Source organism: Puma concolor, chromosome B4 (assembly GCF_028749965.1).
Source record: "Puma concolor isolate L17-30 chromosome B4, mPumCon1.1.hap2, whole genome shotgun sequence".
Lineage (NCBI taxonomy): Eukaryota > Metazoa > Chordata > Mammalia > Carnivora > Felidae > Puma > Puma concolor.
The window spans coordinates 26404567-26427276 of NC_141673.1; the positions used below are offsets into that span (position 1 = coordinate 26404567).

General features: G+C 46.7%; 1 protein-coding gene across 1 annotated transcript in view; it reads left to right on the forward strand.

Moving 5' to 3' along the window:
* The window catches only part of TMCC3 (transmembrane and coiled-coil domain family 3), a 326327-nt gene extending 304506 nt beyond the window's left edge, over positions 1 to 21821 (forward strand). The window contains exon 4 of the mRNA XM_086712629.1: positions 21372 to 21821. Coding sequence (XP_086568755.1) covers positions 21372 to 21626 — 255 coding nt within the window. The 3' untranslated portion in view covers positions 21627 to 21821. The remainder of the gene's footprint in view (positions 1 to 21371) is intronic.
* The last annotated feature ends 889 nt before the right edge of the window (positions 21822 to 22710 follow it).

Sequence of the window (22710 nt, forward strand, 5' to 3'; positions counted from 1 at the left end):
ACAGATTCATTTTTAAGTTTTCTATAAAATATCTATACCTGGATGTTAGAGGTCCTCGAACTAAAACACCAGACTAAAAACACCAAGATCACCGTTTTTCCCTTACACCAGATCTGTTCCTTCCATCACCACCACCGCCACTATCTACCTTATCACCCAAGCTAGAAACCTCGAAGCCATCTTCCTCATCACTGCCACGATTGAATCACGCCAATTCTACCTTTAAAAAAAAATGTTTTTTAATGTTTGTTTAGTTTTGAGAGCGAGACAGGGTGCGAGCGGAGAGGGACGGAGAGAGAGGGAGACACAGGATCCGAAGCAGGCTCCAGGCTCTGAGCTGTCAGCACAGAGCCAGCCCGGGGCTTGAACCCACGAACCGTGAGACCGTGACCTAAGCCTAAATCGGACGCTTAACTGACTGAGCCACACCCAGACTGTGCCCCGTCTGCCTTCTAACTGTATCTCAAATCTGTCCTCTTTCCATGTCAACCACCACTAGGTTGGTTCTGATTCAGTTTGTCCCAGGACAGTTGTAACAGCCTCTTAACTACTGCTCCTTTTCCTTCCCCACCCCCCCCCCCCGCACCGCCCCCCGCCGCCATGCCTTGTATAAAGATATGATGCCTGGAACTGTGGCAGCCATCTCGTAACCATGAGGTGACAAGAGTGAGAACTCCTAGCTAATGCACTAAGGATGGCAGTCGAAGAATGGAAAGAGGCTGGGACCCTGTCAGCTGGCTCTGCTGAGCAGCTGAATCAATGCTAACAATCATCCACCTGCAGACTTCTTGTGATGCGAAGTCACAAATATCTCTCTGCTTAAGTCCCTGTTGGTGGCCACTATTTAAGCCGTAAGGCATTTCTAACTGACTCAGGGATCGGGAAGCTGGAGAAAACAGGGTGAGCAAACTTGTGACATACTAATGTGGCAATCCTGAAGCAGCTATTCTGGCGTGAAGGATATTTTTAGGTAGCTGGGGGAAGAAACAAATGATTAAATATTGAGTTTGTGGTTGTTGTTGCTGAGTAGTGTGTTCAAGAGATAACATATCCATCTCTCCGTATGAACCCTCATCCGATCCCTCATTTGTCCTTTTCACTTAGGACTACTTTTAAGTTTTAAGATTAAGCCGCACTTTGAGTACCTTTGTGGTGGGTGTTTTGGAATGGTCACATGAAACGTGACGTGTGTCAGAATGGTCACATGGCATATGCCTCCCACAAATGTGCGGGTGGAGGCAGAAATGTGTGCACTAGCTTAAGGCGCAGCAAGTGGTCTGCTTTGGCTGAGCGTGCAGGCCTTGAGCCTGGAGAGTGGGTGGGGTGAGGGGGTCCGGTGGAGCCCAGAGAATGGGTGATTTGAGAGTAGGCTGGGAGCAGAATACGCGGAATGTGGGGCTCAGGGAGGATGGAACCCTTCTCTCCCAAGTGGAGGGGGCGCATTCTTGGGCTCCATCTCACTGAGCTTCTCTGTTCTCAGCGCACCTCTAGGTGACTTCTCTTGGTCACCCATGGGACATCGATAGCAGGGCGCCCCGTGTCAGGCAGGGGCTACGGCCGTCTCCTGCGCCGAGGTCTAAAGTCCAGCGTGGGGTGTTGGAGTAGCGGTCTGGTTGGAAGCAGGGGCTGAGACTTGTCTTGAAGCGATCGATGTTTCTGGTGGCTGCTGTTGGTTGCTTAGGGGAAGCCTCATGCAGAATCCCAGTTGTTCCACAGGCAGACGGGGTGTGAAGATGAGAGAAGAAAGGACAGTGCAGAGCTCTGGGCTCCTTTGGAAGCATCCCTGTTCGCATGCATAATGCATCTTGATTTGAGTATATGTTGATGACAATCGCGGGGCACCCTGGCCTTTGTACCAATGGTCAAGATTGGGAAGAAAGAGTGAAGCCTCCGTCGCCAAGTACAAAATCCCTGGGTCCGGCAGCCCAGCGGCCACCTGGTTCCTAATCACCAGACCTCCAAAAATAATTGTCCCCGTCCGTCCCTACACTTCACCACTTCCCAAACTGCCCCTTCCACGTGGCTGCTCTGGCCAGTGTTTTCCAGTTTTCCAGTCATCATGAGGCACCGCTACTTGTGGTCCTTTCTGAAGAAACTGTTTCAAGTCCCAGTGTTGGAAGAACTGCCCGTGAGCAAAGTGAGAGACATACCCTTAATAAACGTGCAGTTATTAAACGGTGCACAGTGAATACATGTTGGCCACCGGAGAAGGATCCTGTTTGTTCACATCATTTCTTCTAAGATTTATCTTTCCCTCAGAGAACGGTCTTAGGGGAACGGGCATTTGTCCCTTCAGACCTCGTCGGCGCGAGAATTCCACGCACGCCTAGGCAGCTCGGGATCGCGCCCTGCGATCCCCAGATCCCCACGGCTCAGCCATTCCAGTGTCTGGGGAACCCGCAGGTTCCCTGGGTAGCCATCCTCATAACTGAGCCTGTAGCAGCCTCTAGGGGTTGCCACGGGTTACTGAGTGCTCGGGACTGGTGTCTGGGATCAGGTTAAAGCGAGGGCTCTCAGTAAATACCTCCTCCAGGTTTCCCCGGGGGGGGGGGGGGGGGTGTGCAAAGATGATCTGTTGGCTGCACCTCCTTCACTGACCAGGCCTGGAACTCGTTAGCGAAGGTATAAAGGAAGGAAATAGGCAGAACCTGTGGACGGTCAGCTTGCTGAGATCCATACCCTCCCCCTCTAGCGCACACATGCACATGCAATGTGCACATACATACACAAGCACAGGCACACACGCGCGCGCGCACACACACACGGCAACCCGCTCTGAACAGGGCATGTATTCAAGTGTCGCCCCTCCCACTGAAGCCCCTCAGGCTTGTCCGGGTTCCAACCTCCTCATTGTCTGAACACGAGCAGGCGAGGCCCTGGAGGGCTGTAGCTGAGGGGCGCTTAGCTGTTTCCTGAGTGTGAGTTCCGGGCTCTGGTTCTCATGACTTAATCTCAAAAGCAAATCCAGTCCTGTCACCTTCTGCTGAAGGGTCTTCAGTGCCCTCCCCTCCCACTGGGATGGGGTGAGGCTCCTCAATGCAACGTACAAGGCCCACTTTTCTGACTCACTCACCCTCTCGGCCTCGCCTCTTCTGACACCGTCTCCACATCTTACTCAGAGGGATTTCCTTTCACTGCTTCAAAGGCTGTGCTCTCTCCACTCCGAAGCTTCCACGGTGCAGCCTCCTCTGGGCACCGCTCTGTGTGCTGCACAACTTTATGCTAAGTAGGTGTGCGTGTGTGTGTGTGTCTGTGTGTGTGATCAGGTATTTGGCAGGGCACCTGTGACTTGCCCACTGCAGAGCCCTGAGCACCTGCTCTGATGGATAGGAAAGGACTTTAACACATAGCTCCTACTTCCACAGAATTTCACCTTCTAGTACCTTCTGGCTGGGTAAATAAGACGTGAACACATGGAACAACTGGAAAAAATGAAGTGTTAAACCAGAGCTTGCAAACTGGTGGCCTGTGGGCTGAATCTAGCCCTTACATGTGTCTTGTTTGGCAATAACGATTCTAGCCGGCAAAGATCTCCCCACCCCCCCAAATTTTTATTCTGATAAAATAAACATACCATCAGATTCACTGTCTTAACCCTATTTAAGCGTACACTTGAGTACTATAAAGTACATTCATGGTGCGACCATCACCACCATCCTTCTCCAGAACTTTCTTCCTCTCACAAAACTGTAACTATGTCCCATTAAACACTAACTCCCCATCCTCCCCTCCCTCCCCAGCCCCTGGCAGCCAGCACTCTACTTTCTGCCTCTATAATTTTGACTACTCTAGGGATTTCCTATAAATTGAATCATGCAGTATTTGTCTTTTTTTGGTTAATTTTTAAAAATTAAAAAAATTTTTTCTTAATTTTTAAAAATTAAAAAATTTTTTTCTAAATTTTTTAAAATGTTTACTGATTTTTGGTTTTTTTTTAATATGGTTGACTGTCAGATTGGTTTCCATACAACACCCTGTGCTCATCTCAACAAGCGCCCTCCTCTCTGCCCATCACCCACTTTCCCCCTCTGTTTATTGATTTTTGAGGGAGAGAGCACGTGAGAGTGGGGGGCGGTGCAGAGACAGGGGGACAGAAGACCCGAAGTGGGCTCTGCACTGACAGCAGTGAGCCTGATGCGGGGCTCGAACTCACAAACCATGAGATCGTGACCCGGGACGCTTAACCGACTGAGTCACCCAGGCGCCCCCAATTTTTTTCGTTTTTCTTTTAGAGAGAGTGCATGAGCAGGGGACAGGGACAGAGAGGGAGAGAGAGACCCAAGTCCCAAGAGAGTGGCCCAGCACAGAGCCTGACACAGGGCCGGATCCCATGGCCCTGGGATCCTGACCTGAGCCTGCAGCAAGAGTTGGTCACTCAACCGACGGAGCCGCCCAGAGATCCCAGTATTGTCTTTTTGTGAAATAAAACAATAAGCCTGGCTTATTTCATTAACAGAATGTCTTCCAGGTTCATCCACATTGTATTCATTGAAATGGAGGTGGTCATCCGTTTCCTTCCTCTTTAAGGCGGAAGAATATTCCATTGTGTACGTGTGTGTGTGTATATGTATCACATTTTGCTTATCCACTCATCTGCCAATGGGCACACGGGTTGTTTCCACCTTTCGGCTCTGAACGTGGCTGTGCAGATATCTTTGAGACTCTGCTCTCAGTTCTTCTGAGCATATACCCAGAACTGGAGTTGCTGGATTATCTGGTAGTCTCATTTTTAATTCTTGGAGGAGGCTCCATACTCTGCCTCAGTGGCTGCCCCATTTTACATTCCCACCAACAATGCACCAGAGCCCCCAATTCTCCACATCTTTGTCAACACTTCTGGTTTTTGAGAGCAGCCATCCTTGACAGGTGTGGAGTAGCCAGCAGAGATTTAAGAGATTTTTGAATAAGTTGTCAGTATTTTAAAAATCAGATTTCCTGTTTTTGTTTTAAACCAAGATTTCTGGCTTCTTTTGAAAACCTGGAAAATTCTAGCAGCCCTGGTACCTGTCCTGGCCCCTGGTGACAAGGGGCTGGAGCTGAGCAGCGGCTGCCCTTTGCACAGGGCAGGGTGTATGTGCCAGCTCAGCTCGGCCCCTCCTCGCAGGCTCCCGGACCCGAGGATGAGGACAGGTGCCCAGCTCCCCTCCCATTGCCACTTTGACCCGCAGCTCTGACAGGAAGAGAGAAGAATGTTTCTTGTATCTGTCCTCAGTGGGACGTGAGAAAAGTAAAGGCAGACAGGATTGACTAGGAGGGAGCTACTTTTGGGAACTGTTTTCTATGGCTTCCTTATACTTAGCCACGTCACTTCACTCGTCACTCGCTGGGAGTTCTCTTCCTGGCCCGCTGGCGTTAGGGTTTGCGATCCTGGTGTTAAACTGTTGGCGACTCTCAGCCTCCAGGCCTTCTGAGACAATGGGGAGACAATGGCCGCACCGTGAGCTGGGCTAACCAAAGGCGGTGTGAGAAAGGGGGTAGGATTTCACCGCTGCCTTGAAGGGCAGTGCCTGGTTTTGCTGCCATGACGGATACTGCAGACCGGGTGACTTCAACAGAAATGTCGTCTCTCACAATCCTGGAGGCTGGGAGTCAGAGATCGAGGTGTCTGCGGGGTTGGTTTCTTCGGAAGCCTCTCTCCTGGGCTTAGGGATGGCTGTCTTCTACCGGCATCTCTGTATCTCTTCCCTCTGTACGTGTCTGCGTCCTAATCTCCTCTCATTATAAGGACACCAGTCGCATTGCACTACGGGCCACTGGTATGACCCCATTTTTGCCTTTATTACCTCTTTAAAGATCTTCTCTCCACACACAGTCCACATACTCTAAATATAATATCCTGAGATTCCGAGAGTTAGGATTTCAGCCTATGAATCCAGGGGACACAGGCCCTGTAGCAGAAGGGTAGGACTCGGAGGGAGGAGAGAAAAGGCCTAGTGGGTGAGCCTCGCTTGCTGGGTATGAAGCCTACTTAAAAAGCAAAACAAAACAACAACAACAAAAAGCCCCGATCCTTAACTTAATCACATTCACAAAATCCCTTTGCCGTGTAGGGAAACACATTCTCAGTTCCAGGGATTGGCGCTTGAACGTCTTTGAGGGGCCATTGTCCTGTCTACCATAGCACCCCTCCCTTCCTCCCTACTCCAACCTTGAACGTCTAGTGGGGATGTTCCCGGCTAGGTGTACCCCCCACAGTGCTAGAGAGGCAAGCCGGCCCAGCCTGAGTCCCTTGAACTCGGCCCAGGCTGAGTCCCAGCCTGAGTTTCCCTTGGGTGGGTGGCCACACGATGCAATTCAAGTATGGAGTTGCTGGAGATCAAGCCTCCGTGAGGGTGAAGCTTTATTCTGTACTTGTCGAGATGGAAAGTGAGGTGCAGAGAGAGGACAGGTGGAGAGGACTGGTTCCGGTTGTTCTTGGGGCCGGCAGTTCAGGAATCGATATATCCTCCGTTTAGTTTGTTTCGTTTGGGTCTCTGTCCCTGGAGATCAAGACCATGTTGACACGTACATAAGTTATTTTGAATGAGGGCCAGACAGTGGGGCGGTGGGTGGGGGTGGGGCCAGACAGCAGGGACAGAAGTGCCCCTGTCTTGAAACTAAGCAAGTGTAAGCTTTCAGGCCACTCACTCATAGGAGACCCGCCGCGGTCCTGGCTGGGAGTCGTGTTCGTGTGCTTCTGCACAATTTTTAGGAGGTACATCAGTTGCAAGTTATGACGACCACATCAGTCTCTTTCCATTTCAGCCTCCTCCCTGTTGAATCCTCCCTCTCCCTCGCTTTGCTGTGACCGTGGGCATTTTTGAAAGCAACCAAAGGGGAAATTGAGATGAGGACACATTTACTGTGTATTAAATGCAATAGATTTCTATGGCCTCCAGTTGTTTCCTTAAGTTTGCTTCTTGGCAGGGTGTCGGAGTGGTGTTTAGGAAGACTCTCGCCACCTTGACTTGCCCGGCCTGGTGACAACAAGGTGCAGGGCTAGTGGTGGTCTCAGATATCAATGTGTCCCACAGTGGTGGCCTCCAGAAATATGTGAGGCGCGGAGGAGAAACAGGTTGGAAACGTAGGACCAGCTGTTGGTCCGTGGAAAAATCCTTCCAGTTATCAGATGCGTAGAACCGTAAAAAGGGGGACTGAATTTTTGTCTTCTGGCCAAAATTTAAATTCTCCCCTGTCAGGGATATACCAGATAAAGCCATATAAACATACTATGCATGCCTTTCTTTTTTGACGGAAATTGTGAAAAATGGAATTTCCTCGGATTCCTGTGGATTTAATTCTGTAAGATTGAAACAACAGTGAGTATGTCTGCATGTGAAGTTGCATGATTCGTACACTCTAACATGTTGGGCTATGTATTAGCAAGACACTGCCAATAACATATTATGATGCTAAAGTATATTTTCTAGATGATCAGCCCTGCTAGAAAAAAGACTGAAGTCTATGCTTCCTATGGATAATGGTATTTCAAACTTATCGTCATATTAACAGACAAAGAGTATGAAGCCAAAAAGGAGGGGCAAAAAGTAATTTATTTAAGAAAAATTTTAATGTTTATTTTTGAGAGAGAGACAGAGCATGATCAGGGGAGGGGCAGGGAGGGAGGGAGAAGACACAGAACCCGAAGCAGGTTCCAGGCTATGGGTGGTCAGAACAGAGCCTGACATGGGGATCGAACCCACAAACCACGAAGTCATGACCTGAGCTGAAGACAGGCGCTTAACCGACTGAGCCACCAAGGTGACCCTAATTTACTTTATTATTCTTATTCTTATTATTTAAAGATTTTATTTTTAAGTAATCTCCACACCCAACATGGGGCTCAAACTCACAACCCCGAGATCAAGAGTTGCATGCCCCATCGACTGAGACAGCCAGGCGCCTTGGAAAAAAGTATTTTAGAAGCATGTCGGACAATTAATACAAACTAATACGTAATTTGTCTGTATTTTGTGTTTTTGTGGTGTTTTCCAGCTTTTAAAACTTTATAGTTTTTGTTATATTCTCCTTCTATTTACTTTCGTATTTAATTTTGTACTGGTAACTCTGTATTCATCTTCTTTATAAGAATGAACATTACTCAGGCCCCAGTAAAGCTGGGTGAGTCCCCCCCCCCCCCCCCGCCCCACCCACAGGCTCCAAGGAAGAGATAGGAAAGGCCAGCCTGCCTGGAGCGGAGGCCAGCAAATGAGGAGTCACAGCAGGGAGAGAGGGAGAGAGTGGGGGACCCTGATGACAGAGCACATGGAAAAGCCAGGTGCGGGGAGGGCAGGCCCACTGAGCTGACAGTGGGGGCATGGTGTGTGCTTTGCTTGGTGTGTTAAGGAGGTGGCATGAGGGAGGGGGTCTTTTTTTCTGGAAACAGATGCTTTCCAGCTGCTTCAACCTTCTGCACCTGTAACCAGCCGAGAGATGATTAAAGACCGAAACAGGTGGTATATTCGGGAATCCTGAAAAAGAGTCAGAAAAATGTCACTCTCTGCAACAGAGATTTCTAAAAGCCAACATCAAACAGATGAGGGTTATCACGGTTTGGGCACTTCCCCAGAATCTCGAGATTCTTCAAGGAATAGGGTAGCGTCTCAAGTCATCAAGAGTTAAGAGCGTATCCTAAAACCCCGTCTGGGAAGCACCACTTTAAAAATAACCAATAAAAGATGCAGCTTCCAAGAATACTGCTAAACACATAATGGCATGATAAAGTATTTAAAAAGTTAACTAAAAGGTGGCAGTCTCGGGGCGCCTGGGTGGCGCAGTCGCTTGTTCTTGGGGCTGGCAGTTCAGGCAAAACGTTGAAAAAACAAAATTTAAAAAAAGGTGGCAGTCTCTCACACGTACATATGAATGCGTTTGACTACACATAATCTGTAAGGCAGAAAACTATGGTTTTATCCGAAGGCAAATGACATATAGGGGAAAATATTTGTGACTTACATCACAGTCAAGATGAATTTTTCTAATATGTCGGGGTTCCTATTGATCGATTGTTTTTTCAAAGACCAACCATCTAGTAGAAAAATTGGCGGTTCGGGGCGCCTGGGTGGCGCAGTCGGTTAAGCGTCCGACTTCAGCCAGGTCACGATCTCGCGGTCCGTGAGTTCGAGCCCCGCGTCGGGCTCTGGGCTGATAGCTCAGAGCCTGGAGCCTGTTTCCGATTCTGTGTCTCCCTCTCTCTCTGCCCCTCCCCCGTTCATGCTATGTCTCTCTCTGTCCCAAAAATAAATAAACGTTGAAAAAAAAAAATTTAAAAAAAAGAAAAATTGGCGGTTCCTGAGAAAGGAAATCCACGCGCCTCTTAGATGGAGACATGGTGAACCTTATTCACAGTAAGAAGATGCAAAATGAGATTGCACTGCAATATCACTTTTCAACTCTCTGGCTGGCAAAGATAAAAGAAAGTTTGGTGAGGCTGCAGGGAATAAGCTCCCTCATAGATTGTTGGCAGGGGTGTAGATGCATGTGCTCTGTGCTGTGTGACAGGTGCTATGTAAATGTCTGTAGAGAGAAGCTTGATAGTATCTATCCAAACTACAAGTGCCATACCCTTTGACTCAGCAGTTTGACTCCTAAGAATTTACCCTCTGGATGTGATCACATGTGCGCAGTGTGTCATATATTGCATTATTTGCAACACTCTGCCGAAACAAAAGACGAGAGGCAGCCTACATATCCATCTGTGGGGAACCAGATAAATGACTGTACATCGGAATAGTCCATCCATTGGAATATTCCTCAGCCTTAGAAAAAAATGAGGATGCTTTATTCGAACTGATCTGAAATGATCTTCAAGATACACAGAGTGGAAAAAGCAAGACGTAGTAGAAATATAAAGTCCTCTACTATTACTGTTTTCCAAAGGATGGGTGGGGAGGAATATGGCTCTGTATGTGTACTTGTTTGGATCAACATAAAATATCTGTAAAGGTATACCAGAAAGTCACACAGCACTTCCTCCAGAGAGGAGCTCCGGGCACCTGGAGGGTGAGGATGTGAGAGCCCCATGCGTTCCTGGAACGGAATGGAGCCACAGGGTCCATGACTGACTCTGTAGATGCTAGTGGAGGGCTGGCTGCAGGACACACACTGTGGCAGATGCCGGGGGTGCAGGAGTTCGTAAAATGGACAGAAAGAGGAAGGAAGGAAGGAAGGAAGGAAGGAAGGAAGGAAGGAAGGAAGGAAGGAAGGAAGGAGAGAGAACTGAGGTACTTTGAAGAATATTAAAAATGGCATGTGGAGGGGCGCCTGGGTGGCTCAATCGGTTGAGTGTCTGACTCTTGATTTCAGCTCAGGTCATGATCTCAGGCTCGTGGGATCAAGCACTGTGTCAGGCTTCATTCTGAGTGTGGAGCCTGCTTGGGATTCTCTCTCTCTCTCTCTCTCTCTCTCTCCCTCCCTCCCTCCCTCCCTCCCTCCATCTCTTCCTCTGCGTCTCTCCCCCACTCATGCTTGTGCTCTCTCTCTCTCTCTCTCTCTCTCTCTCAAATCAAAAAATAAACCAAAAAAGGAATGTGGAGAGAGTAAGCAGGGATGGCAGATATATTATTGTAGACAGGGTAGCATCAGAGAAGGTGTCATGTCATCTACGGACCTGGGGTAGGAGCATCCGGGGGACAAGTGCCAAGGCCCGACAAGGGGTGTTTTGAGGACTAGTAGGGAGGCCAGTGTGACTGGAGCAGAGAGAGAGAAGAGGACCGTGACAGGCGACTGAAAATTGTCCCCACATGAACCACTCTCCAGGAGCAGCACAGCCTGCCTGGCCTGCGGGGGGTGGTGCCCACGCTTCCGGGATTCCTGAGGGAGACGCGTCCCCTTTCTGAGCTGCAGACACTTGATCGGAACAGCTGTAGAACTGGGGCAGGTCAATGGGCCGGTACATTCCACATTCTGGGCTGCGATCTTTTAAGTCAATACTTATTATGACTTTTGTCTCTGAAATCGACCAAAGCAGCCCTCTGACAATTCCAGAGCCACAACCCAATTCCCCACAGCACAGACAGTCCTCCGTCCTCCTAGAGTGCCCGTGTGCTTTGGAAGGAAATGGATGCAAACGCCTATTATAATATCGGCTCTTCCCCTGCCCGTGCACTCCGTGGACGGAACAGCCTTCTCCACTCCTCTTCTGAAAGGTGACCGGGCCCCAGCGAGAGCATTTTCTCTGTAGGACATGTGCTCTGTAAATTCTCTGGTCACACTGGGGCCTTGCTCTTTAAGACAACAAATCCCCAGAGGGAGAGACTTACAGCTTGCCTAATTGGACAGTTGGCCGCATCCAGAGAGAAGTGTTTGCAGAGCGCATTGAAAGCTAGCCCAGGGACCCACGTGTTTGTTCAGCATCCGCATGGCAAACAGCAAGAGCCTTCCTTGAATGCGGGGGTCAGAAAGGGATTTCCCTCAAATCTGAGCAAGCCTCTGGGGTGATGGCTCACTCAAAAGGCTGTAGTGGAGGAAAGGGTGTTCTGGAATATTGGTGCTGGGCCTTCCTCTCCTCTAAGATGGACACAAAGAATCTTTCTGCATTTTGCTTTCTTGCAGCAGAGCCCGCCCTGGATTACTGACGGGGTCCTGGGCCTATTTCAAGGTCCAAGTGTCTGGAACCAGAGCCCGAAGGCCAGCTGTGGGGAGCAGGGGGTGGGAGAAGGGGGAGAGGCCCACTAGCTGTGCAGAAAACGAAGACCCATGGCTTTTATGCACATGATTAGTGATGAGGAGCTAGTTGCCTGGCAACAGCAGCCCCTTCCCCCTCCACACGTACCCCTCAGGCTGCGTGTAATGTTTGGTGACATTTTTCTTTTCATAGCAGAGACAGGGAGTAGCCCCCTTCATTAGCTGAAGATGCCCACCCCCTCTCCCCCCTCCCCCCCCTCCCGCCCCGCCACAACCGGCTTATTGATCAGGCTCCTATTTAGAAATCATTCCCCCAAAGCACTTAATTATTAATTGCACATTAATAATTTCTGTACCAAGATAACTCTACAGATAGCTGTTCATGGAAGCGAAGAGCTTAGATCAAGACCTGACACACGGAAATGCTGCAGAAAAATTAGCTGCTCAAATAATTAACATTCTGTCTTTCTTCTAGGAGGTTCGAGGAGTAAGACCTACACTGGGCAGATTTTACTCTTTTCAGAGTCTTGCTGTTTTCTCTCAGACTCTCAGAATACTATAGTCAGAAGGGTCCTTCCAGAATCCCCTGCCCAGCTGCCTCCTTTTACAGACGGGGAAACTGAGGCCCAACAAGGTGAAGTGACTTACTTCGTCCAAGTCACAAAACTCATGATGCCGCGGAGACCGAACCCAGACCTCCTGGCCCTTGGTCTCTTTTCCACTACACCCCCGGCCTTCACAATGTAGTGGGACGTCAAAGTCTCACCAGGACGCCATCAGAAATGCAGGTCTGTGATTCCCACCCTCCTTCCCTGCCCGGCACTAGTGAGAACTGGCATCTTCAGCGGCCCCCCTGACCACGCAGCGGGGGCGGCTGGAACGTGCCCAGCAAAGCACTGCGGACTCGCTACCCTTCACAAGTAAGTGGTGCGACTATCAGGGCGAGTCATCATTTCCTTTTGTAAGATGGGAAGTTCAAGGCTGACAAAGGTCAATTTCTAGTCCAAGAGCGGGGCTTGAAAGCCACAGCCCTCTTCCCACACAATCATCACCTGGTTCTCCTGTGCAACAGACGCCAGACTGTGGGGCCTCCTCCCCTCGTCTTACACTCAAGGAAACCAAACCTCAGAACGGGTCAGGGGCCTGCCCAGGGCTCTACCTCCTGGCTACAGGCGTCACCCCGGTCCCCGGGGAGGTCCGGGAGCGATCACAGCTCTCCTTCCCTTTCCCCCACGGAGGTTTATCCTCACCAACCTGCTGAGAAACGCTTTTTAACACATAAGAAGATTGGTGTGCTAAATTACTTTCAAATACACAGGACAGAAACAACATCTGAGCCTTTGGGTTGATTATCTACACAGAACAGACTGAGGGGGGTTAGGGGCTGGAAAAGACCGGGTGTGGGGATGACAGGCCTTCTCTGTTCCCGTCCTGTGAGGAAAAAAATAACAAAGGCGACTCTCAGTTGCTGGTGCCCAAGTGTGTGAGTGAGCACTAGGGGGCAGAGTTAGCCCAGGAATGGGAGAGCCAATGCTACTTGCCTTTGGTTTTAAGGGTGGTTTGAAAAGAGGGAGCTTGCAGCTGTGAAGGGTCATTGCCTTTAGTACGGCCTTAGTCAATAGGTTTCTAATTGGGCTATTAATCTGGAAATAAATGTAAAATAAGAAGCCCAGAGGGTGGGTTGAGACTGGATGCAGTGTGAATAATGAACATCCCACGAATGAGTTCTTTTCAAGGGTCAATAGTCTCCTAATCTTTGTTCTTCTTCAATGTGAATTGACTCCTGACCACTGCTTGGCAATTTGTCATAAAGCAGTAGGTCTAAGTATTAAGAAACATCAAATAATACCTTAAGAGTTTTCTAGTACATGGTCTCTGCAATTGGAAAACATAAATAATAATTTTCTTTGGGCAAATTAATGTGACTGCACACACGTACCAACCCACAGATGCCCCTCCTCACACCCGTTCCCAGCCTGTGTCACCACCTGCGTGGAACCGTCCCCACAGAGGTGAAAGGGCAACAGCAAAGCACCAGATCCCCTGAGTGGGACTTACCCCCGATAATGCATGACTCAACCATCTGCCAGGCAGCGGCATTTGGACGTATTCGGATTTAGCGGTGGCTCAAGATTTCCTGATTTAGAACATCAGTAACTACCATATGACTATAGTTAATAATACCGTATTGCATATTTGAAAGTTGCTCACGGTAAATTTAAAAAAAAATTTTTTTTAATGTTTATTTATTTTTGAGACAGAGAGAGACAGAGCATGAACGGGGGAGGGTCAGAGAGAGAGGGAGACACAGAATCTGAAGCAGGCTCCAGGCTCTGAGCTGTCAGCACAGAGCGCGACGCGGGGCTCGAACTCACGGACTGACTCACGGACTGTGAGATCATGACCTGAGCCGCAGTCGGACGCTTAACCGACTGAGCCACCCAGGCGCCCCCTCACGGTAAATGTTAAAAGTCCTCATCGTGAGGAAAAAAACTGTAACTATGTATGGTGACAGACGTTATTGTGGTGACCCTTTGGCAGTATGTACAAATACCTAATCATTAAGTTGTACGCCTGAAACTAATACCAAGTTCTATGTCAATTACCCCTCAATTAAAACAACAGAAACAAAAGCCAAAATGAAACAACGACCATAAATGAGAACTCGTTAGATGCCAGGCACTGGGCTTTGCTCGCATGATCTCATTTCAGCGATACAAACTGTAAGATCGATACTGTTATTCTTCTTATTTTACAGCCGAGGAAATGGAAACTAAGTTCAGTAAATTGTCCAAGATTGCCCAGCAAGGAGGTAGTTCATGCAGGACTCAGCCTGAGATCCGTCTGACAGCAAAGCCCAGGTTCTCAGCTCTTGTCTTTCTGGAAGCCTGAGCAGTCCTATCCTGATGGGGAAAACCTGGGTCCAATACCCTGAAAGTACCTTCTAATCTGAGGATGGTGCTGATTTGGTGGGGGTCTTAGGAAAGTGACTGCACGTCTCTGTTGAATCTTAGGATCTTATAACGAGCTACTTAACAACTCAAGTCTTCAAAATAAGTGTAATAAAGTAAATGTTAAGAGACGTTTAAGGCATCAAGAGCCCAGATGGATGTACAGAGTCCAGGGCTGTGCCACTCTGAGATCTGCAGGAACCTGGGGCTGGGGTCAGAAGGAAGTTGATGGGATGAAAATGTAACAGGATGGTGTGAGGTGAGTGGGATTAGCCTCTCAAGCTCCTGGTTAAGAATATGGATGGGTCCTTCTGCTCACAGGCCCCAGAGTCGGGGGGCTGTAGATGTGCAGGAAGATGGCCACATGTTGGACAGAGAGGTGCGCCTTGGAGAAATGCTGCACAAGGCTGTCAGCTGGGGGGCAAGCGGGAGGAGGAAGATGGCTTTCTCAAGGGACTGCGAGAAGCTGCCTGCCACTGAGTGCAGGGGCGGCCCTGGGGCCTCTTGGTCAGCGCGAGCGATCCCAAAAGGGCAGATTCAACTTTGCCTTTTCTTCCTTTTTTCCCAGGGCCAGAGGGGTAAGCTGGAAGGAGAGGAATGGGAGACAGTAGGCCATGTCCTCGCTCCCTTCCCCACCCCCAGTTCCCCTAAAGCCTGCAGCCTAGCCTGCATTAGAGGCAAGGAGGAAGGCTTGGAATCAAATAGAAGATTGAAATTTTAAATTGAACAGAGCTGAATCTTAATAACTGAGGAGAAATCATTTTGATAACTAAAATGATGAAAAGTTATAGGATCAGACTGATACACACACACACACACACACACACACACACACACACACACACACATATATGGCAAATGGAGCCTGCTTACTCAGTGGGAAAGGGAGGTTTCACAGAGCATAACTGATAGATTTTTTTGGGGGGGGGAATCTATTTCATGTTTATCCCTCCAGAGAATTGGCAATCTTCACTAAACCTGTTACTCAGAGGAAAATCAATAAATATTATATATTCTGCCACAGGTGAAAGACTGCAGCCCTCCCTTTCACACAGTGCAGTTACATCTTGAGCATGTAGTGGTCACAGGGCTCTCTGGGAGCATTCTGGGTACCTCCGATAATGGTGGAAAAAGCCAAGCATTTCTCTTCTGATCAGGATTGTAATTATAGCTCTTCCGTTCTCACAACAAGTGCTAGGTTAGGACAAACTCATCTTCTTAAGTGCCCTCCCTCTGCTCAAAGGTTTCTGGTCTCTGAGAGGTCTGGATCGATCCCCCCGTGACTCTCTCCTGAACTTTCAGAGCTCATTTTGAATCCTGGGCTTCTGAAGGATGATGCGGGATGAACTTCATTTGCAGACAAAATGGCGATACTCACCCAACTCTGAGTTCCTTCCACCCTTTGCCTGTATAGACTTGGGCAATGCAAGAAACCATGAGGGACACATCAGTGGAGCAAAGGCAAGAACCCAGAACCAGATCCAAGGACTGCATCACAATCCACTCTGTGATAAAAGGTGGTATCATCAATCCATGGGAAAAGGAAAGACTATTCCATTACCAGTGCTTGGATGATTGGTTAACTACATGTGGAAAAACAACCATTTAAATTCTTACTTCACGTGCAACAATTTCCAATGGATTAAAGACTTAAAGATAATAAATGAAAGAAGAAAAATGTAGAAGAAAACTTAAGTGAGTATTTATCAGACCTTGGATCTGGGGAATAACTTTTAAAGCATGACAACAATAAAGAAATCACATAGGAAAAAAATAATGACTTTGAATATATAAAAAGTTTAAATGCATACCAAGAAACAATACAAATAAAAAGGCATGGCGGTCACGTGACCCAGTAATCCCTGTTGCGCCAAGTGACAGCAAGCCAGCAGCCAATATGTGAGTGAGACCATCATCCTAGGTCATGTGTTCCCTAACCGTGCCACCAGCTGATGGCAGATACATGAATGAGCCCAGCAGAGATCAGCCCGGCCTGGCCCGGGTCATCAGATACATCCTGCTGACTCACAGATTTGTAAGCAATAGTAAAAGTTTTTTTTTTTTGTTTAGAACACTAAGTTTTAAGGCAATTTGTTATGCAGAATTAGATAAATGATACAAAAGGGAAATGATAAGTTGGAACAGATACATGTAACAAATATGAAAGATAAAGATTAAAATCTTTAGTATGTAATGCGGTCTTATAAATCAACAAGAAAAACAACATCGGCCTTAGAGAAATAGATACAGGACAGGAGCAGACAAGTCATTAAGGAGGAAAGAGAAATGGCTACGAAACTAATACCCAAAATACTAAACCTCACAAAAGTGAAAGAAGTGTAATCCAAACATTAAACCACACATACATTTTTTACTTGCTAAATTAACAACAATGTAAAGATAGTCAATAATGATGGGTGTGGTAGTGTGAGGGGCACTGTCATACCTGAGGATGGAAGTCGAATTGACAAACCATTTCTGGAAAGCACTTTAGCAAGATTTAGGAAAAGCTTTTGGGGCAGATGCCGTTGGTTGGTGTGGGATACTGCATTATTGTTTCCAATTCCTCATCACGGTTCTTTGCATGATTTTGTAGTCCCTTCTCCTAGAAGCAAAGTATATTTTCTTGCATATTGATGTTGCGATTGGCCTTGTGGCTGTTTTTGGCCAAAGGAATGTTAACAAATGTGTGCTGCAAACAGAGGTCTAAGCATCCTCCACTTTCAAGTTTGTGCTCTTGCATTTCTGCAAGAAATGCAGCTTCTTGGGTATACCCGCCCCACAGCCGCTGAGTATACCCGCCCCTCAGCCGCTGGGTATACCCGCCCCTCAGCCTGGGCCCCGGAGTGAACACGTGGATTTGGGGAAGATGAACTCGTGGTGGCAGAATAGTGTTAGAACTCGCCAAATCGCCATATAAAAGCAGACAGAACAATTAAATAGCAAAACCGAAATCCACAGACATTTCCAACAAAACCAGGTGAGAAAGTATCCCCGTGAACTCTGAACCAAGCAGCTGAGGATAAGTCATTGACAAGCACAAGACCTGCATGGTATCAGCATCTGTGCCAGAGGAAGCAGAAGAAAGCAGCGGGGCATCTAACAAACTGGAGAACAAAATCCCCCTAAAATATCCAAGAGGTATTCCCTGGAAGGCTCAGCAGGCTAATTTTAGAACAACAGCTGAAACTGTTTGCCTACTTCAGTTAGCACGTGAGTGCAGGGGGCCGCAGGAAGGTCTGAAAGTCTGGAGCAGTCTAACCCCTGTGAACTCTGGAAACTCACCAGGTGGGGCTCCCTTCCTTGCGGATACTGCTGGGAACAGAAAAGGCACTGTAGAGATGAAGGAAAGAAGGTCCGGGTAAAAGAGGAAGAGGGGCACATGACATGAAGATCTTACAAATCTTGCACTATGTGAAAAACAACAGAATAGGTAACTTTATGCAGTCAGAAAACTTATCCTGAACAAAGCTTCCTTCTAAAAGTTCATACTTAATTCATACAAACATGAGCAACAGAAATGTATTGAGACCAAATCTCATGCCAAGTTATCATAAGAAAAAATGAGAATAATATCCTTCCAGATAATGAAAGCAGGCCGAAAGACTTGCTTAAAAAAATGAGAAAGAGGGGTGCCTCGCTGGCTTAATCAGTTAAGCATTGGACTTCGGCCCAGCTCATGATCTCACAGTTTATGAGTTTAAGACCTGCATTGGGCTCTGTGTTGACAGCACAGAGCCTGCTTGGGATTCTCTCTCTCCTTCTCTCTCTGCCCCTCCCCCCACTCTCTCGGCCTCTCTTTATGTCTCTTAAAAATAAGTAAACATTAGGGGCACCTGGGTGGTTCAGTCGGTTAAGCGTCTGACTTCGGCTCAGCTCATGGTCTCACGACTCGTGGGTTTGAGCCCCATGTCGGGCTCTGTGCTGACAGCTCAGAGCCTGGACCCTGCCTCAGATACTGTATGTCCCTCTGTCTGTCTGCCCCTCCCCAGCTTGTGCTCTCTCTCTCTCAAAAATAAATAAATTAATTTTAAAAAACATTATACAAATGAGAAAGAAAAAGGAAAAATGAAATTTAACTATTTCAAAACGAGCTAAAAGGCACTAAGAAATGTCATGAAGAAAATGATATAAAACATGAAAGAAAAAATGAATGAGAAATAGAGAAACTCAGAACTGAAGGGACAGAGATCAAGAAGAATACAGAAATAAAATAAATGGAGGAATCCAGTGAATAAATACACAGATAATGCCTTAAGAGGAACAAAAAGTGAAAAGAAGGGAAATTAAAAAAAAAAAAAAAACTAGGAGATAAAGATTTGAAAAACAACACTACTGAATGAATACAGGACAAGAAGATCTAAAATACGGTGAGAAGTCCCTACATAAGGACACAGAGGCAAGAGACTTGAACAAATACTCTCTGCTCTAATTCGAGAAAAGTTTTCTGAAATAAAATAGATTTGCAAGTACTTACTAAAAGAGCCCACTATGCATCTGAAAATATTGAAGTGGATGGCCAACACTAAGACATATACTAGTGAAATTTCTGGACGTTACAAAAAAGAAAAATCTCTTTAGGCATCTAGGCCAAAAGAACACGTGGCTTATAAAGGAAGATTGTCAGCAGACTTTTTGATGTTACACTTTGCCAGAAAAAAAAATGGAATAGCATATTTGGATACTTAAGAAAATGTGACATTCCGGTATAAGGGCACAGACAAGCTGTTAGGAACATGCAGGAACTTAGGGAATATTATTCCTATGACTACTTCCTGAGGAATCTATCAGAGAACAAGCTTTAGGCAACCAAAGTGACTAGAGAGAGTTTTGTTTTGTTTTTTGGGTTTTTTTTTTGTCTTTTTTTTTTTAATGTTTATTCAATTTTGAAGGGAGGGGGAGGGGCAGAGAGAGAGGGATACTCAGAATCCGAAACAGGCTCCAGGCTCTGAGCTGTCAGCACAGGGCCTGATGCAGGGCTCAAACCTACAAACCTTGAGATCATGACCTGACCCGAAGTCGGATGCTTAACTCACTGAGCCACCCAGGTGGCTTCCCCGCTCCTTTTTTAAAGTAGGCTCCATACCCAATATGGGGCTTGAACTCACAACCCTGAGACCAAGGGTCATATGGTCCACTGACTCAGCCAGCCAGGCACCCTTTAAGAGTTTGGTAGAAGGAATTGAACTGGCAAAGTTCTATTTCTTAACCTGGGTGGTAGTTACAGGGGTGTTTGTCTTATAAGAATTCACTAAGCTATACATTTGTTTTGCATTGTTTTCTTTATTTATATTTTATTTTACACTAAAAGGTAAAAACAAAAACAAACAAAATGACCACACATACAACCAACCCATAGGCAAGTCTAGCCAAACCCAGCCTAGTTCAGCCAGTCTTTAATTGTTCCAAGATGTGAACAAGAAAAAAAAATGCTTATTGTTTTCTAACTCTTAAGGTTGGGGCGATTGGTCACACACCCACTATTGTGAGTTTTGTTCTCCAATACAGTTGACTGTTCAGCAGCTATAACAAACCTCTTACTTCATGATTGAATCTGGAAGGGGCCAGATCCTTGTTTTCCTAGATTCCCTAACAGTTAATGATGGCTATGTGACACACATTGGAGATAACCCGTAAGGAATTCTGCTAGGAGGTTTGCAGGAAAGATTTTCTTTCCTAATTAGAGATGGTGGTTTACAAGGAGTCTCTCTCCCTGTTGTGGCTTCATACACCTCTGCTTTCCTGAACTTTGCTTGTGTGATAAGAGAAAACTTGGAGCCATCTTGCCGTCAGAAGCAGCAAGCACATAGATAAAGAGTCAATATTCTGAGGGTGTTGGAGCAAAAAAAATGAGTCTGATTTCTTGACTACTTCATTGAGTCTCCCTACCTTCTTTCAGACTTCTTGGTTATGCAAGTAATAAACATCTCAGTTGTTAGTTAGCTTTTGTGTTACTTGAGGCTATTACTTTTTGACTTAGCTTTAAAAATGTTTATTGTCTTTAGCCCCATATTCCTGTATCCATCAACTTAGATTAAGAAAGGATTCCAAGATGTAGTAAAAAAAAAAAAAAAAAATGACCAAAGTATTATCTATAGAGAGGCAAAATAGAAAACAATCTAAAAGTTCAATATAAAAGAATGATTAAAGTTCAGTATAAAAAGAATGTATCATCAATAAGATGATGCATTATGCATATGTTAACATTCATTTTTTGGGAGATTAAGAATATGGAAAATGGCCATACATAATAATAAATTAATATTTAAAACTATATGGGTGCAGTGCCTGGGTGGCTCAGTCAGTTGAACATCTGACTCTGGATTTCAGCTCAGATCATGATCTCATGGTTTGTGAGATTGAGCCCTATATTGGGCTCTGCGCTGACAGCACAGAGCCTGCATGGGATTCTGTCTCTTTCTCGCTGCCCCTTCCCTGCTTGTGCCCTTTCTCGCTCTCAAAATAAGTAAATAAACTTTTTTTTTTAATGTAAAAAAAACCTGTATGGGGGAGGGGGTCCCTGGCTGGCTCAGTCAGGAGAGCATGCAACTCTCATGGTCGTGAGTTCAAACCCCACATCGGACCTGGAGTTTACTTAGAAAAAAAAAATAATAATAAAACTCTATGGGTGATGCCAGACAAAATGGCAGAGTAAAGATGTCCCAAATCCTCTCTTTCATAAAAGCAATGAGAAAACTGGAAAAATTGTCAGAATCAACCAGAGAATGTTAATTCAAGAAAAATGATTGGACTGCAATAAAAACAGTGAGCTTTGTGGCATTTTAATTTGCCCTATTCTCATCTTGCTCTTCCCAGTTCTTCGGTAGCCTTGAAAACGAACACCCCACTGTCATGTTGAAAACCAGCAGCCTGGTAGCCACCGGAGGGAGCAGAAGAGGATTGGAGCTCCTTAAAAGACCCATGCCCAGAGAAATGTTGTTATTTGACCTGTCTGGTGGTTCCCTGGAAGACTCCCCTCACAAGACTGTGTCGTTATTTGACTTGACACAGAGGCCTCCCAGTGCGGACAGCCTTTCTCCAGGGGCACTTGTCAAGAACAATCAGAGATGACGCTTAACGTTGATGGGTGCCTTAGTTGGTGGATAACACTGGGCAAACAAATAGGCTAACCAAAAAGCTGAAAAGGAAAATCTGGAGAATGAGATGCCCAGATGCGTAGGCGCCCATAAGGGACTTTGAAAAGCTTCAAATATTTCTGGGAGTCTAGGAGGCTGTGTTCGTGCATGTGGCTGTGCATATGACCAGGGCTGTGTGCGTGCTCAGGGAGACATCGAAAGGCCTAAGTTCTCACATCTGCTTAACCTGAAAGCTCTGTGCAAGCAGGATGTGAAAGCTGAGGCAGAGTTGTAAATTGCCCTTCCACTGTCTGAATGTTGAAAGCATTCCCTCAATATGCACACAGAGGCCCTCAGCAAAAACTGGATGATGTATTGGTTCCGGGCGTTTAAAGAACTTGACCACTAAGCTAAATAGACACTGCCGTGACCACACCCAACAAAATAGATGGACTTTACAGAATGAGGTCAGAAAGTCACCAAACAGCGGGGTGCCTGGGTGGCTCAGTCGGTTGGGCGTCTGACGTCAGCTCAGGTCATGATCTCAGAGCTTATGAGTTCGAGCCCCATGTCGGGCTCTGTGCTGACAGCTCAGAGCCTGGAGCCTGCTTCAGATCCTGTGTTTCCCACTCTCTCTGCCCCTCCCCACTCATTCTCTGTCTCTCAAAAGTAAATAAACATTAAAAAAAAATTAAAAAAAAAAAAAGAATGAAACTCACCAAACAGCAGCAATCAGAAGCAATGACACCAGCAAAACCTGGGGTTTCCAGAGCTATCTCCTTATATCATTTTAGATGTTCGGTGGGACACACAAGGAGAAATATGCCAAAAAACAAACCTAAGAAAATATGGCACTCTTAGGTATATACTCAAGAGAAATAAAAACATGTCCACATAAAAACTTGTTTGTGAGTGTTCGTAGCGACATTGTTTATATTAGCCAACAAAGTGGAACAACCCAGAATTTCATCAGCGGGTGAATGGAGAGTTGGAAGGCGTCTGTCCTCACAATGGAATACTACCCAGCCATGAAAAGGAATGAGGCACTGAGACGTGCTGCAGCATGGAGGAACCCGGGA